Here is a 17,298-nt window from a genome sequence, read left to right as displayed (position 1 = left end):
TAATTCAGAATGTTTAGAGATTCTCTCAAGGCAAATAGCTAATAATGACAAAGTCATAATAGCAAGCAGTTATAGAGCACTCACTTTTAAGTAGCTCACATGTGTTACTCATGTAATCTTTATCCATCCTTTTGAGATAGATTATTATCGTGACCCTAATTTACTGAAGTGGAAGCTGACAGATTTGTTCAAGGTTACTCAACCATTAGGTGACAAGTTTAAGATTCCATTCTAGGCACTCTGACTTAGGAGACCATACATACTGTTTCTGCTCAACCGACCTCAATGTCTTTGTAGGTTTGTGATTCCCTGTTAAAGAATGAAGTTCAATGTCTATGTTAAGTCTTGTGGAAACATCTCTTCCTGCCCCTTTCCATCTGATTAACCATCTCATTTTTCAAAATTTAGATTAAAAGTTACCACCTCTTTTGAAGTCTCTGCAGACTGTCCTCCATAGAGTTTCCTTTCCCCAAATAAATTATAAAAAGGAAAAAAAGGTTTTAAAAAAGTCCCTTTTTTTGACTAACTCCACTTCTATGCCATGGCCAACACATTAAGACACTTGTGTGAGTGGCATGTATAAAAGTTCCATTAAAAGCAGGGTATATACCCAAAGGTTTGGGTGTGTTGAACACTTTTTACTTTCCCAGTTACAACACTTGCCTTCTGTTTCTGAAAGATGATTTCGTGTGCAAACACTATTATTTAAAACATGCCAGAAAACCAATAAGTGACTATCTATCTGAAATGGTGACATGGAGTTGTAATGTACTTTTTAAAACAGTGGAAAACAAGATTTAAGTTAAAACACACCACACACCAATATGGCATTCTTATCCTACCAACAAATGCAGATAAATGAGACCTGATGAGAGACCAGCAGACTCAGAGCCTACATTGCCAGCAGCATCCCTAATCTCCAGAGTAATTTCTTTTCTTTCTGAAAAGAAATGCTTTCTTTTCAATATCAAAACTAAAATTCTTGTTAATGATAATATTTTTGTGAAATATAAAATACTGGTAAGGGAAGCTATGAGGTTTTTGTTATTAGTAATAGATTATAAAATATAAAGAATGGAGAAACACTGATTTAAATTTTTTACAGTGCTAATAATATTATAATTACTTGTTGCTTGTATATTACTTGACCACCATTTAAATAATATTCATAGTTGCATTTGCTTGATATTCTAAAATATTAAAGCTTTTGGTTGTGACAACTATAATTCTTAGGCCTCAAAATCTAATAAATTTAAGAAATCTAACCAAAGCAAACTAAACATTAGTCAGAGCTCATCTTATCTTCTGTTTATTGTCTCACAGATCATAATTTAAAATGCTCTCTGATCCTCACTGTGTTGAAGATAGTGACCTGTCATACATCCTTACATAGAATTTTACCTGAAGATCCTGTTTTTTGTTTTTTAAATGAAGATCAATAATGTTAATATTTTAACATCTTATTTATGCCATTCTGACAACTATCTTTATATACCTATTAAATTTTACTCAATACCTATTAATCTCCATAATAGAAAATGAAGTTTCATGGCATCTCTCAATGAAAGAGTTTACTCTGAGCATTAGTTGATTATTGCAAACATCAGTCAAATTTTTGCTTATCAAGGAAGCATAAAGAGCTATTAGTTGTTGACTCAAAGACAGCATTCTTCTGTACTCACTACATTATTCAAGACATCAATACCCTCATTAAGAAAGTGCTTTCTAATGGTTTGTACGTATAAGTTTCACTTTTTATAATGTACTTGGGAATTCAGATTTTTTAAATAAACATTGAGAAGCTTTGAAAGGGTAGAGAGCAATTTTTTCCAGTGAAACAATGACTTAGGGGATTTGGGACATTGTATGTCAAAAATCACTCCCCACAAGATTCATTCAAATCAGCATCCACTGAAAGTCACTCTCGCAGATTGATTCAGCTTCTGTGGAGTGACTGAATCTGTAAATCTCTTCCTGTTATGAAGGACTTAGCAGAGGGTCTCACATAGTATATTTTTTGATCATTATGCAAATCTACTGGAAGAGTTGTGGATTGAGAAGAAATATAAAATAGATGCATTTTGCACTTGGTATGAGGACAGTGTATGTTCACATCAGCATGAAGATAAATCCAGCACATGGTATCAGGCCATGGAAGGGCGAGGCTAACTGCTGGGTGGAGACCTGGGTTCTGTTTGCCTAGTTTTTATGCTTTACTCTGTTTTGTTAAGAGTCGACTCCACTTTTATATTCTTTGTGTACCTTTCTTTCTTTTAGATTTTTAATCAAATACTTATTCCACATTTCATTTATATTAACTTATTTACTGTACCTTCACTGTTCTTGTAGTTTCACTAGAGAATAAAATGTGTACCTTATTCCATCATAACAGATTTTATTGCTTTTACTATTTTCCTAATACTGCTAGAACTTCAGAACCTCTAAACTTCATGAAACCCCTCCTGGCTCTGGAAGTTATTGGTGGCATCCATTCTTATTTTATATTCAATTTTAAGTCTATAAAGCATTACAAATGTATAACTTATATTTACCCATGTATTTAGTTTCATTGTTCTTTTTTCTCTTAAATTTCCATTTTTCCATGTGATAACATTTTCTTTCACCTTAAAAAACATATATATACACAAGACTTTTGATGTTAAATTACTTCATTTTTGTTTGTCCAGAAGCATTTCTATTTCACTTTCATAATTAAGCCACTTTTTTTAGTAGAGAATTCTAGGTTGAATTACTTTCTTTCAGTACTTTAACCTGTGATTTGTTGCTTTCTGGCCTCCAGTGATACTCTGTAGAAGTCCGCTTTCACTCTCATTGTCATTTTTTTAAGGTAACATGTATTTTCCTCTGGATTTTTAAAGTACTTCTTTTTGTCTTTTGTCTTTGGTGTTTTTAATATGATATGCCTTGTGTTTTCTTATTGTTGGTGATGATGTGTGTGTTTATTTTTTGTGAGATTTGCAGAGCTGACTAAATGTGCATATTGACGCTATTCACGAGTCTTGGAAACATCTGTTTGACAATTGCTTTGCCACATTCTTTGTATTTCTTCCACTTCAGATACTCCTGTTATGTTCATGTCCATTCTGCTATTTCTTATATTTATCCATCTTTTTCTCTATTCTCTTAAATATTTAAGAGATATAAATATTTCAGTTTTTACCTGCTAACTCTATATGCAGATCATCTCTGAATCTATTTTATAGTTTGAATTTTGATAAATTTCCTGGTCTCATCACACGTACAGTAATTTCTGATTGCATAGGAAGCATTGTATATAAACAAACTATGGATGCTATAGATGATGTTTTCTACATAAAAGGCAAGAATATATCACCCTTTGTTAGGAAGCAAAGGGGTGATCACATCAATCCAATCACAAATGAAGCTGTGTTGGAGAACCAGTCTACCTTTGGTTCTCCTCTAATCCTCAGACTGCACCTTCTCGTGCTTTGAGTGAGAACCTGTAAGGTCCCTTAGCACTGAAACAGTACAGGAGCTCCAGCTCTGTATTTGAGAGCCCCATACTCCAGCCATGTGCCCCACTCAATTTTAAAGCCTGAAAATGTTTAAGACAAAACTAGTCAGGTGCTTGAGGCTATCCTCTCCCCTTTTAAGATATTGTTTCTGAAAACATCTCTGTCCTTGTAGGACATCTCACTCTACTTTTTATAAGGTTTGGGTCCAAGGCATCACTTACTCATATAGTCGAATAACTTAATAAATATCTCTTGGGGAAAATGACCATGTATCTGAGAATACTCAAGCTTCCATTCAGTGTCCCAAGTCCCATGCACCTGCAAAATATTGTACAGTTTTCTTTTTCTTCTAGAAAGGGCTCTCTAGATCTATAGAAGTACTGAAATGGTAGATGCACACCCACCCCCCAAAAAGCAGCCGGTAATTATTCATTTGCTCAGACAGATTCTCTCCATCCAGAATTTTGGTTTCTCTAGTTCTCAGTTTTTCCAGAGCTTTGTGATGTTTTAAAAATATGATTTTTGTAATTTATTTCTTTCTTATTTTACAATGTGGGAGCAGTATCCTGCCATGACCTACAAAATCTTATGCAGAAGTAAAAGTTTTTTGTTTTGTTTTCTAAATAGATCAATATGAATTTCTATTACTTAAGGGGGATGATATGTTAAGGGAGTTTTGGGAAAATAATCAGCTGAGATGGTAGTCATACCCTTTTATCAATTAAATATCCTCTCATAAAAATAAATCCAATGCCAGCATTTTTGGGAGATTGCTATTATATACTGAATGTGTGCCAAGGAACATATATACAGATATTTAATATTCATAGAGTAAATGAGACTGAAGCTAAATGTAATTGTCACATAATATACAAGTGGAGAAAAGAGGGGAATAGAGGAAACATTCAGATTTCACTCAAATTCCACTTAGAAAAAGAGGGGGAAAGGAAGGTGGTATAGAAACCCTGATCTTTAGCATCCTGGACACAATTGCTAAGTAAATGATAAGCACTACAGAGTAACAGCTAAGAGGGCAGGCAGACTCTGCAGCCAGCCTGCCCGATTCCAGTATTTTATGTGACTTTGAAAAAACTACTTATCCTCTCTATGTCTCAATTTCCTCACCACATAATGCTAGCGCTGTGTTATAGAGTTTTTAGAAGGACTACATGAGTTAACATTTGTAAGGTACTTAGAAAAGTACCTGGTACCTAAAGTATTCATTGAATAAATAATCTTTTAGGTCTGCCCTCCACCCCACTTTCTTGGCTCACTTCCCTGACAATAAAATCTTCACAATAGGAGAATATTTCATTTCCAGGTCATTCTGGTACAGTCCTGGGCACTAGAAAAAATGCCCTTTTAAGTGGAGCATGCTGCTTTAGCAGCTTGTTTTCTATTGAAGCCTGCAGGTTGCTTTAGAAATTGGATGATCACGGTCCTGTTTTCCACACTTAGGTTTTTAATTTTTTTCCTTGTTGTTTGTAAATTCAGTTTGGGAAAACTCCTGCTAAAAACCAGCTCCAGAAATCTACTTATGCATGCTGGATATGGGTTTGACCTTCTGGTTTCTGTGTTTTAATACCATGTCTGAATGTTCCATCCAACAGCTTGACTCTAGGCTTTAAATTCTTGGGGCAGATAATAGGCATGGGTTGTCCAGGTGAAGGTGTTGGTGTTAGAATTGTCCTGAACAATAATCACCTGTGCTTCTTCCAAGTACCTGTTGTCACATAAGCAGAAACCCCTGTGCCCTGCTCTGTTTTTATTCTTTGTCTTGATGAAGAGGATGAAAGACAAAGTAACAGGTGCTCTGGAGGTGGAATGAGACATCTCATTTCATATGAATTTCCCCAACATTTCCGTCCTCCTTTACTGTCCTCATCTAGAACCTCATTTTTTAAAACTAGCACACTCACTTTAGAATTGACAGAAAAATTGGTTTCTGCAATGTCCAGTCATTGCAGATTACTGGCTGCAGGCAGAAGGGGAAGCCCATGGCAGTCAATGTAGCCTGGTTGTCCTCAAGTGTCCTCATATTTTTCAAGTGTCCCAGCTGCGGTCACGAGGCAAGTGCAGTCTCTGGGCATCTCTCTTCAGGTGCCCTAAGAAAAATGGCTGATATAATTACATGTTTTGATGCTATCCTGTAAAGGCCCCTAAAATTCTCATCTCTGCAGTCTCAAGGTCTGAGAGAGCACACAGCTGCTAGTTTAGATCACAGCTTTGACTCACTGTCACAAAGTAGCCCATGCACAGACACACCAGTGGGCTGGCAGGTGGTCTCGAGCACAACTACCTGACTCCACTGAGTTCATTTGATATTTTAGTGGCTGTCTCTTGTCAGACCTAACTCTTGGAAACAGTTTCTATATTAGTGTGGTTCTCCCTTAACATTGACTGTAAGTGGGCCGTCTTGAGTAGAGGGTCCAACATTGGGTCAGTGCTTGTCACATTGGTCAGACTGGTGTCACATTACCTTAAAAGATGATGATGAGTAACGGTGCATAGATGAAGCGGATCCTGGAATGGGGAGAATCTTGAAAAATCCAAAAACATCAGACAGAATTACAATTGTAGTAAGTTAAATGAATAGAAAGTACAAGATGTTATAAGAATATACATAATAGTAGAGGACAAAAGGAAAACAGACGTTTAAGTCTTACTGGTATCACCTGGAGGTATATTGCATGTTAACCAGTGTACCTATCCTAAATATTCCACTGATTTGTTTTTTGTTTCATTCACCTTAATTCAGCAGCTCACAGCTGACCCACCTGAATGCCAGTTACTGAGTGCCTGGAGGTTTTACAGGGAACAAATGATGTCTCTGTTGACCCCAGTCCAGCCCCTTGACATCCAGGTGTTGCCATTATACATGTTGTATTATACACCTGTATAATAGCTGCTCACTCACAATACGTATTTGGTGTTCTCTTTTTCTCCCCTCTTTCCTCCCACAGGTAATCCATCAGCTGAGACTCTCAGAGAATGAAAGTGTGGCCCTGCAGGAACTCCTAGACTGGAGACGAAAGCTCTGTGAGGAAAGAGAAGACTGGCAGCAAATCCTGCAGCACTCGGAGCCCAGAGGGCCTCCCCCACCTCCTTGCAAAAAGCCCACTCTCCTGAAGAAGCCAGAAGGGGCCTCCTGCAGCAGGCTGACTTCTGAGTTCTGGGACACGACCATCTGATGTAATCCGAACTACAGACTCAGAATAAAACTGCCCAGTAATTCCAGGCTGCATCAACAGAAGGCTCTGCCTCTGATACACACTGGGTGCTCTCTCCACACATTTACACAGAAAAGCACAGCACAGAGAGGTTAAATACCTGAGATTCCCTGGATATGTGTACGTGTGTGTGTGTGTGTGTGTGTGTGTGTGTGTGTGTGTGTTTTCTTACCCATTCTGTATGGATACACTCTGATTTTCAGGCTTCATGGTTACAGGGCCATGTTACCTCTATGTAGCAAGAAAAAAGCTATAAAACGTGTGGATGAGGTGGGAGAGGGAGGAGTGGCAGAGGAGAGGAGGGATCCATGCACACCATACATTTGTTTTTATAGTCTGACCACACGTTCCTTGAACTCCAATCATTTTACCATAATGTACTCTGCAGGACATGTGTTTTATTTCTTTGTAGGTGTTTGTGTTTTATTGGAATTAGAAACTTGAGGATTATTTACGTGTTTCTTACTGTATTTTATAACTTTATGCAATTGGTGGTGCTCCCTTTCTTCAAAATACATATTTTTAAAATTGTTTCTAGGATTTTTTTCTTTTACATGCCATTTTTTTAACCTAAAATACCTAAGAATCTCGGGACTATGTTGTTGTTTTAGCTTCACCCTACATATATATGGAACAAGTTCCATGTTTTATATTTTGTTCATTGATTAGAAGGCAGTTCTTTCTTATGCCCTGTATTTCTGGATATGTGGGTTGTGAGCTTTTTAATTAAATCTCATCTGCTGACTTAAGTATAAGTTACAGGAAATTTTGTGTCATTCAGCATGTATGGCTTCAAATTCATAGCTGTCGCAATGAAAGGGTCATATTCATCTAAGATCTACACCATACAAATAAGCACGTTGAGATTTACTGGTCTGAGCAGTAATGCCACATCACAAGACAATTGTCCTCTCCAAGCTCCACTGCATGGCTCACCTGCTGTATATCCTCAACCCTCCTGTAATGCAACTGCGTTGTTTGTTGATGTGCTTCTGTGGGCTGTCAGAAAGTTCTGAGTGGCGCCATTAGACCATCATGTCTTGCTACTCAAAACTTTTTATTCATACCAGCCTTTGAAAAGTGACTGCCAATAAAAGGGTACAACTATGTTCTTCTGTGGCTTTATTTATTTGTTGTTGTCGTTATCTTCCACAAATGCTTCTGTTTCCTGGTCAGAACTACAGGGGCATTTAAACAATCTCATTTACCCAAACTCTTTTCACATGTGTTCCTGACAACACTTCAGTCTGGTGGTTTGCTTTAAAATAAAGTTTTATGATTATTTATATATAATTATTGTGTAGGCATGGGCCTGTTTTAGGACTATATCTGCATTATTTAGGACTAATAATAGACAAACAGATCAGGAGACAGAAGTTTGTTGATACTCATGAGTCCAACACCATGCCAGGGGGAGGCTATGTGAAGAAGTACTTGGATCAGTCAGGAGGGAATGAGGGAACTAGTGAGTTGAAGCTTTCTTCATGGTTTCATGGGGAGGAATGGGTGAGGCAGTATATGCAGATATGGAACAGATGAGCTTGAATAATTTCAGCAGGTCCTGAGCACAAGTGTGGCCTAGAGTGGAAGAGACCAGTAAAAGGTGTGGTTGAGGTGTGGGCTCTGGATTGATTGGTTGGAGTTGTTTACTTTCTCTAGGACTTGGCTAGCCCTGGGAGGGGCAATTCCTCCAGGATCAGCAAGGCTCAGATGCCAAAGCATTAGAATACAGAATTAGCTAACAACCTGCGTGAAGGACCAACAGACATGGACAACTGTGTGGAGATTGAATATGGAAGTGAGAGGCAGGCTGGGCAGAGGAGGGCAAAGGGGGAAAATTGGGACAACTGTATAGCACAAAGAAACATTTTTAAAATTTAAAAAGGAATACAGAAAATAAAAGACGGAGTTAGTATAGGGTTAATTGGAAAATTACTGTAATATCCAAGAATCATAGAGATGTGTTCTGTCCAACCTCCAGCCAACAACCAAGCCCCACACTGTGCCTTTTCCACTTCTATCTCCCTGATATGTGACTTCCTAACCTCAGCCACTAAGCAACAGAAGAAGCCAACTTTCCTTAATATACACAACTTCCTTGGCCATTCCTTGCACATTGTAGGCACTCAATAACCTTGGTTAAGTTAAAAGTTTGAACTGGATGTGCCCCTCCTCCAGCACACACACAGTTTCTTTAGACCTGAATGAACTGCTCAGGCATTACACCTTGTGAAAACTTGTTTCAGTGTGCACTGAGCACTTGCTGTGATTGTTCTGGGTGCTTTGCAATATTATTTCTAATACTGGCATATGGCTCTCTGGCAATTATTATGATGTGTAAATTATCCTGAAATTGAGCTCAGAGCTTTAAGTAGGCTGTCAGAATGTAAACTGTAGTCATTATGGTTCCAAAGTCCATGACATTGTGACTTGATATACAGAAGTTTTCTACTTATTATATAGAAGTATATCTTTAAAAAATCAAATTAAGTGACATTTTGGGGGCTACATCATTGTGTGAAACTGACAGAAGTTTATTACAGATAAAGCTTACATGAAGTAAGCAGTCCCAAGCACTTGTGGATCCAAAGGACACCCCTTTCTATTCCTACTAATATGGTCATAAGCTGAACCTGACAATCGCCTACTAGAGGTACCATGAGCACCATGAAATAGTAAGTATTTAATCTGCCTAGTAAGCACTTGCCTCCTCTAACATTTGTTTATCTTCTAGAGCTAGAAGGAAAACCCCTTGAAGATTTTCTAAACACAATCTCCTAAGTCAATAAGGCCTTTTGGGTTTAGCTGTTTGTTTTCTCCATAGTGGAGTAAAATTTCAGGTATACATTAAGCACTACTTTAGAACTATCTGATTGTACCTGTTCTGCTTGCATGATAGAAAAATCAGCAGAGACTCAAAAGCATCAATATTAATAGTCACAATAACATGAGAAAAAATCCAAGTCTGTATGTGTATTAAAAGTATACACCGAATGGCTCTCTACTAATTACAACACTGTCACAAAAATAAGCGAAGGTACTATTTCTGGATAATAAAGCACTGAATGCTATTTCATATAAGCAAGATTTCAGCAATTATGTATATATGAAATATATTTAATGATGGTATTTAATTGATATCAGACCATACGGTATGAATTATGGTATATTATTAGGCCTCAAACCTTGTGTTTAGCAATATAATTGGTATGAATTATTACCCTATGTTCAAACACTGCCCAATTGCTTTTTTTAAAACATGTTTTATGAGGAGTCTCTAAAAACTATCAAAATGTTTATAGTGGGTTAAAATGATTTAAAATGTATTTTCTAGGATGGAAAAATATACCACTACTCTTCTTAAATAGTGGTATCTAATTTAGTAGAATTATGCTTACATAAATCTACCCAATAAAAACAACAACCAATTAAAATCTTGGATTTGTAAATGAACTTTGCATATAAACATTAAACAACTTGGACAAAAAGTATACTATGAATTCCATAATCTAGAAGAATGCATAAATTTCTGTCAAAATTGTCATGCTGTCAATTTCCAGCCAAATATCAAACTCAACTCATACCACAGTAAAGGTCATAAGGTTATTTGAGAATGGAATATATTTCATCCCTGGCTATTCATCTGCACTGCTAATTTATTTTCTAACTTGTATATGTAAACCTTTAGTTAGAAGTTAATAGGATTTATTTTAATTTTCATTAGGAAATTTTTCAACAAAAACATTTCTAAATTAGCTGAGGAAAAAAAAAAACCCTGACTGTTCCTAGTAAAAGGTTAATGTAATTTCATTACATTTTTCAAATTATAGTTAACCACACATAAAAAAATCCTGTAATGAAGATGAAAGCAATTATATTTCTATTTACTGTGCAATGGTAAATTCTCTACCATGCTCATATTTTACCAAAATATCACTTTTTAAAAAAATTAAAACTATATAATCCACTTCTGCATTACTTCTTTTACATCTTATTCATAAACAATGACTTTAATCAAACAAATTCCACTACAATGTTCTACCCATGTAAGTGACAAAGATACTTGTATAGGAAAGGGTTGTAACATGCTGAGTTACAGACTGAAAAGGATTACCTTTGTAGTTTTTACTTTACCCAAGTACTGCAGACCCCTGGGATGTTCCATTATTATGGTTTGAATAAGTTTCTCTAAAATCCAGGGTGCTTTGTAAAACTTTAAAGGTGACTTTTTCAAACAGTCTTATTAAATGCCTATAATATATCTCTATCACCTGTTCTTATTTCTAAGATCACTTTTTAAGATTAAGAAATATGTAAACCTAAAATATCATTTTTGGTTGCTTTGACAACACCATATAGTATAGAATTTAGTTAGTTTAACATATTATAATGGCAGAAGAAAATCTTGATGTATTCTTATAAGAAAATTAATATTAAAGGCGAATATATGCATTTATTTCAATTGTTGTTTTAGAACAGAAATGCATTGAATGTGTCTTTTATTTCCTTTGAATTAGTCATCCACAGACATTTGGGCATATCTGCTAGCTTTCCTTTTCCTATAGCCCCAGGGAACACGTACTGCTTCAAAGGAAGGCTGCAAGCTTACCCAGATGACATTTTCCTGATGTCACCACTTAGTTTCTAAAGTCTGAAGAAAATGAAAGAGAATGAAACTATTGATAAATTCCAAGGGTGAGATCAAAGCTTTAAAGAAAAATGGAATAAAACCAAATTCAATCTGAGGTTTTGATCTTTTAAGATTTCAGCAAACAAAGGGGCTAGAGGTCCGTGATCTAAAACAATTGGTTGAAAAGTGTATAAATTCTGTCACATTCTGAAGAAGGGTTTTCTTAAGAACCTATTTTTTGGAATGTATTAAATTGAATTCAATCCACTGGGCCTTGTGTTGTACCAGAAAGAGCAGGTCTACTAAATAAAGCCTTTTATTGTTCATTGATGACATTAAATAAAATAATTTTAAAATCACAAAAGTAATTTTGGAATACTTTTCTATTTAAATAGGTTGTGCATACTTGTGTGTTATAAAGGAAATAGTTNACAATTGGTTGAAAAGTGTATAAATTCTGTCACATTCTGAAGAAGGGTTTTCTTAAGAACCTATTTTTTGGAATGTATTAAATTGACTTCAATCCACTGGGCCTTGTGTTGTACCAGAAAGAGCAGGTCTACCAAATAAAGCCTTTTATTGTTCATTGATGACATTAAATAAAATAATTTTAAAATCACAAAAGTAATTTTGGAATACTTTTCTATTTAAATAGGTTGTGCATACTTGTGTGTTATAAAGGAAATAGTTCTTCATAAAATTTTGTCATAGGGCTTAGAAGCTGTTATAAAAGGATAACATTTCATATTGCAAAAAGCAGGAAAGTCCCCTAACAGAAGAGGCCACATGAAATTCATACTAAGTGTAGGGAAGTAGGTAATTCAAGATGACATAGTCTCATTACTGATCACTAGGACACTTACCTTTTAGCCCCAGTTGAAAAGGCAAGCCCTACAAAAATGAAACACTTGGTCCCCAAAGCATTCAGAAGTCAAAACTTTGTCCACACTGACTCAGAGAAGAAAACTCATAAAAGGTACAAGTTGTTTTATCTCCCAACTCTACTCTGACAACTGGATTTGGCCCTAGTGCATAATTGTCTTATTTGCTTAAGCCTCCAACCTCACCTATGTTTATTTCTCAAGTAGGCCATTTTAATGACCACAGAATCTATGGCTTAACACAATAAACTTATATTTATATTTTAGTTTTCTCCCTAAGTCATAGTCCTACACATGCTGATCCCAAGCAGTTATCCAGAGACCAAGGGTTCTTCCATCTCATGGCTTCCACCTCCTCTTGTTCTTTGAAGTGCTCTTTGTTTAGTCATTATAAGGAAATTGGAGCACAGAGAGTGGTACAATGGGGAGTCATGTCCTATCTGCAAGTGTCTCATGTCACCTCTGCTCACATCCCATTGGCCAGAACTCAGTGTATAATTGACTCAGTTGGAATACAAGCTGGAAATGGACTTGCTCTGTGACCAGGAGGGAGCGAAAATCATTTGGCAAACAACTAACTAGTGTCTGTCACAGTGTGTGAGATAGAGAATTCCTAGTATGAAGATCTAAAATCTACTTTCTATTTCCTTTGGCAATAGAAGTCACCTACAGGCATTCACCTTCCATCAACCAGAAGATGCAGGACCTCCTTATATCCATAAGTTACCTGCTTATTTTTCCCCAATGTCCCATGATAAGTGTTCCTTGGCTGGCCCTGGAAGTTCATGGAGTGAGGATGGATGGAAGAAGATAAGAAAGATGAGAGTTTTCACTCACTTGATGCCCATTCCCCTAGCCCCCAGGGCCTGGCAGTAGAAAAAAAGATGGCTTTCTCTTAGGGGAGATGTAGAGAGTTCTTCGTGGATTCCCTATGGGTCTTCTTTCCCCCCCAAGGCCCTGGGAAGATGGACACACCTCTACTCCTATTGCTGCTGGCGCTCTCTCCTGAGCCTATGCATATCATTCCTCTCTTCCTCAATGCTTTCTGAATCCCTACAGGAGACTCCATCAGAGAGTGCTCTTGGCCCTTTAAAATATGGTCTAGTGGCTAGCATCAATGACATCACATGGGAGCCCCATTCTCAGACCTGCTGAATTAGAGTTTGCATTTTAAGAAGACCTTCAGGTGATTCACATGCATGAATATTTGAGCAGCACTGCTCTGGACATGCTCATGCTGGCTTCTTCCATCTGGCCCACCTTGGGTTAGGAAACCCTCCAAACAGCATCAATCCCAGCAGGGTGGGCTGAACTCAGTGCAGAAACACCCTTTGGCTCCATTTCATGGATGCCACACCCCAGGCCGTAGTCCCATTAGGCTGAAGCAAGGTAATGGCTTCCTGCATCCCCTTGTTGCATTATTGGTTTCCCCGTGCTCCCTGTGGAAACTCCCTAGCACACATGGGGGTGGGGACTATCAGTGTGGCCAAAGACATCTTTCATCAGTCTTTCCAGATCTTCTCTCTGGCCCCTTTCCATAGTTCTAATTTTGCTGAGAGGCCCAGGAGACAGGAAGTAAGTTTTCCTTCCTTCCCCTTGTAAAGTCTCTGTATGTTATAGAGAGTGTCTCACACTCACTGTACTGTCCCAGTCACTGTCATTCTGGGGATTTAGTGGAAATTGAGTCAGAAAAAAAATGCAATTTAAAACCCCATAACAAATATATGTAATATTATAACATGTATCTTCAAATGTTCCACAAGTCTCCACAAATTTAAAGAAGCTCTAGCCCAATATATCACCTCTAGGAGACTGCTGTATTCTTGCACCACCCTCAAAAGGGTTCCTCCATTTTAATCATTCTGAAACTTTTCAAACAACCTTCTGCACTCACTTGGCAAAATGATTTCACAAAATGTTTCCCCTGAGTAAGACTGAGTGCTGAGAGCAATAATCTGTGTTAGACCAAGAAGCCCCTAACTCACTTTCCCTGCTCCCACAGAAAGCACCCAATTCTTAATTCCAAACATCTTTCTAGGTAAAGTATTCACCCATTTTTTTTCTTTCTATCTATGTACCCCTTAAGTCTGGCTTCAGAGAGGGTCAACAATGAGAAAACTTATTCAAAATTACTTGTTTTTCTCAGGTGAACTTCTATAATTGTTTTCTATCTCCCCAGGCTTGCATCTTCAGTCTGATTTTTGAGGTTATGACACTCTTACAGGTTGAAGTTTTTTACAGATGTCACTAGTTTTTGGTTATCAGCACAACTCAGTATTTATATTTAAATTGCCCTATGCTAGTTTCAGGTCATACTGACATTTTCATTTCTAACTATCCCTGGCTGAAAGGTTGTGTCTAAAATTTGTTCACAAGTTTTTAAATTATACCTACCACTGAATTAATTTGAATATCCATCTCTTAATCAAAAATAAGCCTTCCCATTGCTCCTGCCAGGCCATTAGAGCCAGGCAAATAAAGTTAATTGATTTAATTGACATGTGGTCTATGCTTTCAATGTCATCTCAAAATAAGAAAACATGATGGAATCTTTTACCCTGAGAAGCATACCACCAGAAGATAAATCAAGGTGACAAGTATTCCAACATTTAAAACCACTCTTCCAAATATCAGACCAATGTTTACTTCTCAAATACTTTCTTGTTTCCATTCTTTTTAACATTTTACCCTTATCTAAGTCCTCTTTACATCCTCTCCTCTTTATAGCCTCTACAAGAGTGCAGGTCCAAAAAACTTTGTTCACTCAAAGCTTTGAAGTGTGTAACATTGATGAAAAGTACTAGGCATTGACAGATATGGTTGTGGGTGGTGCTCCCCTCCCCTCTTCTACACGGCTGTCCACAGAACTGTGTGGATTTGGTAGGTAGAGCTGACAAAGGTCTGAGACTCCGGTGCCTCACTTCAACCAGGTGAGGACAGTGAAGAGCAAGTGGTAGAAAAGAGGTATGATTGTACTCTCACTTGGATGTGTCATGAGCCTGAGTTAGTAGATGTATTCTACTTGCATTTTTTTTTCAACTGGAAAATACAACTTATATTTTGGTGCCAAATTCACAGAGAAACCCAGCAAAATTTTCTCTGTGAAGATGTTCTTATTATGAAACACCTAAAACAAGCTCACTTATTCAAAATAAGCATATACAGGGTAGGGTAAAAGTGGGTTTTTAGTATCTGAAAAGCAGAGTTGATTCTTGTGTTATGACTTATTAATTATTGTATTATTTTTCATGCAAACAACTGTAAACCTACTTTTCCTCACTTTGTATTTCTACAGCTCCTCCTCTGTGTGTTTGGCATTGAACATGTAGTCTTGTTCAAACAGATACAATTCCTGCTCCTAGGAAGTTACAGTTTAGTGGAGAGAAAAGAAGTTAGACAATTAATCCCACATATAACTACTTAAAAAACAATGTTGTCAAGTGCTAGGAAGGTAAAATGCAGGAAAATCTGAAGGAAAATTGCTTAAGGGAGTGATGGAACTATTTTTTTAAAAAATAGTATTGACACTGAGACATAAATAAACAAGTATAGGATGAGAAGAGTATATTGCCATTTAGAATAGAGAGGTCCCTGGAAGAAAAAAAACTCAGATATACTGTACTCTTCTAAATTACTCTGCCTTTCCAAGTGCTCAAAGTCTTCAGCATATACATTCATTATAGCACCTGTTAACTGGTATCATAATTTCTATCATTTCTACTAACCACACAGACTTAAGAGGTCTTGGTATTCTTCAGACTTTGTAAGGGTCTTTGGCCCATAGAATGCAACTGTCTACTATTTGGTAACGGGTGAATTCAGCCAGGAAGAATTGATTAGATCAGTGCAGGTTAAGGCCCATACAGGGGAAATGCAGTGCCACAGGTATCAGGGCCCCTGGGACTGCTCAGACTAGTCAAGAAGAAACATCACCTGGTAGTACACTCAGCCCTCCCAGCTCCCCATGAAAATAATCTCAAGTGGAAACCACAGTTGCATATTTCACCCTCCTCCAAGGTGGTAACACAAACAGTTACAGTAGAACACATAACTGCCTCAGGGTAAAGGATGAAGGCAAAATCATGAGTCACGAAATATTGAAAAAAGGTGAGGCAATCACTTCAACAAGCAGAAGATATTATGCCCCGAAAAACAGTCATTGGAGCAATCAGAATGATGTTGACATAAGTATGTAGTAGGAAATTTGGGGGACAGCTTGGCAAGATTCTGATTCTCTAAGCATCTTCCTGATTTTCTCAAATTCAGCATCTCTCTCAGCAGCCTAGTTTTGGAGTACAGAAATCTTCAATGCTTGATCAAGAGACTATTCTTTAGCCTTCCTAAAGATCCTGTAATCCAATTAATATCCTCTGAAAAATCTGGGAGAAACTAGCTAGAGTTGGCTATTTCTTCACCTGAATTTTCTTCAGTACAGTAATTGGTATTTGAGCTAGTCACAGTCAACAGACTCTCAAGGGAATGAGAATCTGAAACGTGTTATCTGACCCCAGTAGGCTTGAAGGCAGCAAAGACTCAGCTAGCATTAAAGGATGGGACACTGGACAGTAATAAAGGAGTTAATGAAATTATTCCTCTAAATTATGGGAAATAAAGTGCTCATTGAAGGAGAGGGTTTCCTGGCCTACCCAGCTGCTGTCATAGACAAACATGGAAGGACAGACACACTGGTCATGGATTGTGTTTTGTTGTTTTCATATGTGTTAGAGATCACAAAGTTAGAATACAAAAAGCTCAGGGCTTTTCATTTTTATCTCATAGTCACGAGACCAGGGAGCTTCTGTGTCTTCTAGAGTACCTTATCTCTTTTAGGTGTGAGGCAGATGCAGTAAAAAAAATCAGTATCTAATCATAAGTTTGCAGACTCACAGAGCTCAAGATTAAGGCATTGTTTGCTGAAGTGTAAGACTCAAATGATTGGAACAGGTATTAATGGGAGTAATTAATTATTTTGAATACCCAAAGACCACCAAAAACTTGAACTCCATCTCTACCCCACTAGCAGAAGGTATTCTTTTCCTTTCCCATGAGACTATTTCTGC

General features: G+C 37.2%; 1 protein-coding gene across 1 annotated transcript in view; it reads left to right on the top strand.

Moving 5' to 3' along the window:
* The window catches only part of LOC118994671 (unconventional myosin-XVI-like), a 298,709-nt gene extending 291,846 nt beyond the window's left edge, over positions 1-6,863 (top strand). The window contains exon 21 of the mRNA XM_037057347.1: positions 6,461-6,863. Within this exon, the coding sequence (XP_036913242.1) occupies positions 6,461-6,688 (228 nt within the window). The 3' untranslated portion in view covers positions 6,689-6,863. The remainder of the gene's footprint in view (positions 1-6,460) is intronic.
* The last annotated feature ends 10,435 nt before the right edge of the window (positions 6,864-17,298 follow it).

The sequence above is a fragment of the Sturnira hondurensis genome, unplaced genomic scaffold (assembly GCF_014824575.4).
Source record: "Sturnira hondurensis isolate 20B ecotype Veracruz unplaced genomic scaffold, ASM1482457v3 Scaffold0009686, whole genome shotgun sequence".
Lineage (NCBI taxonomy): Eukaryota > Metazoa > Chordata > Mammalia > Chiroptera > Phyllostomidae > Sturnira > Sturnira hondurensis.
This window is presented reverse-complemented; position numbering and strand designations above follow the sequence as displayed.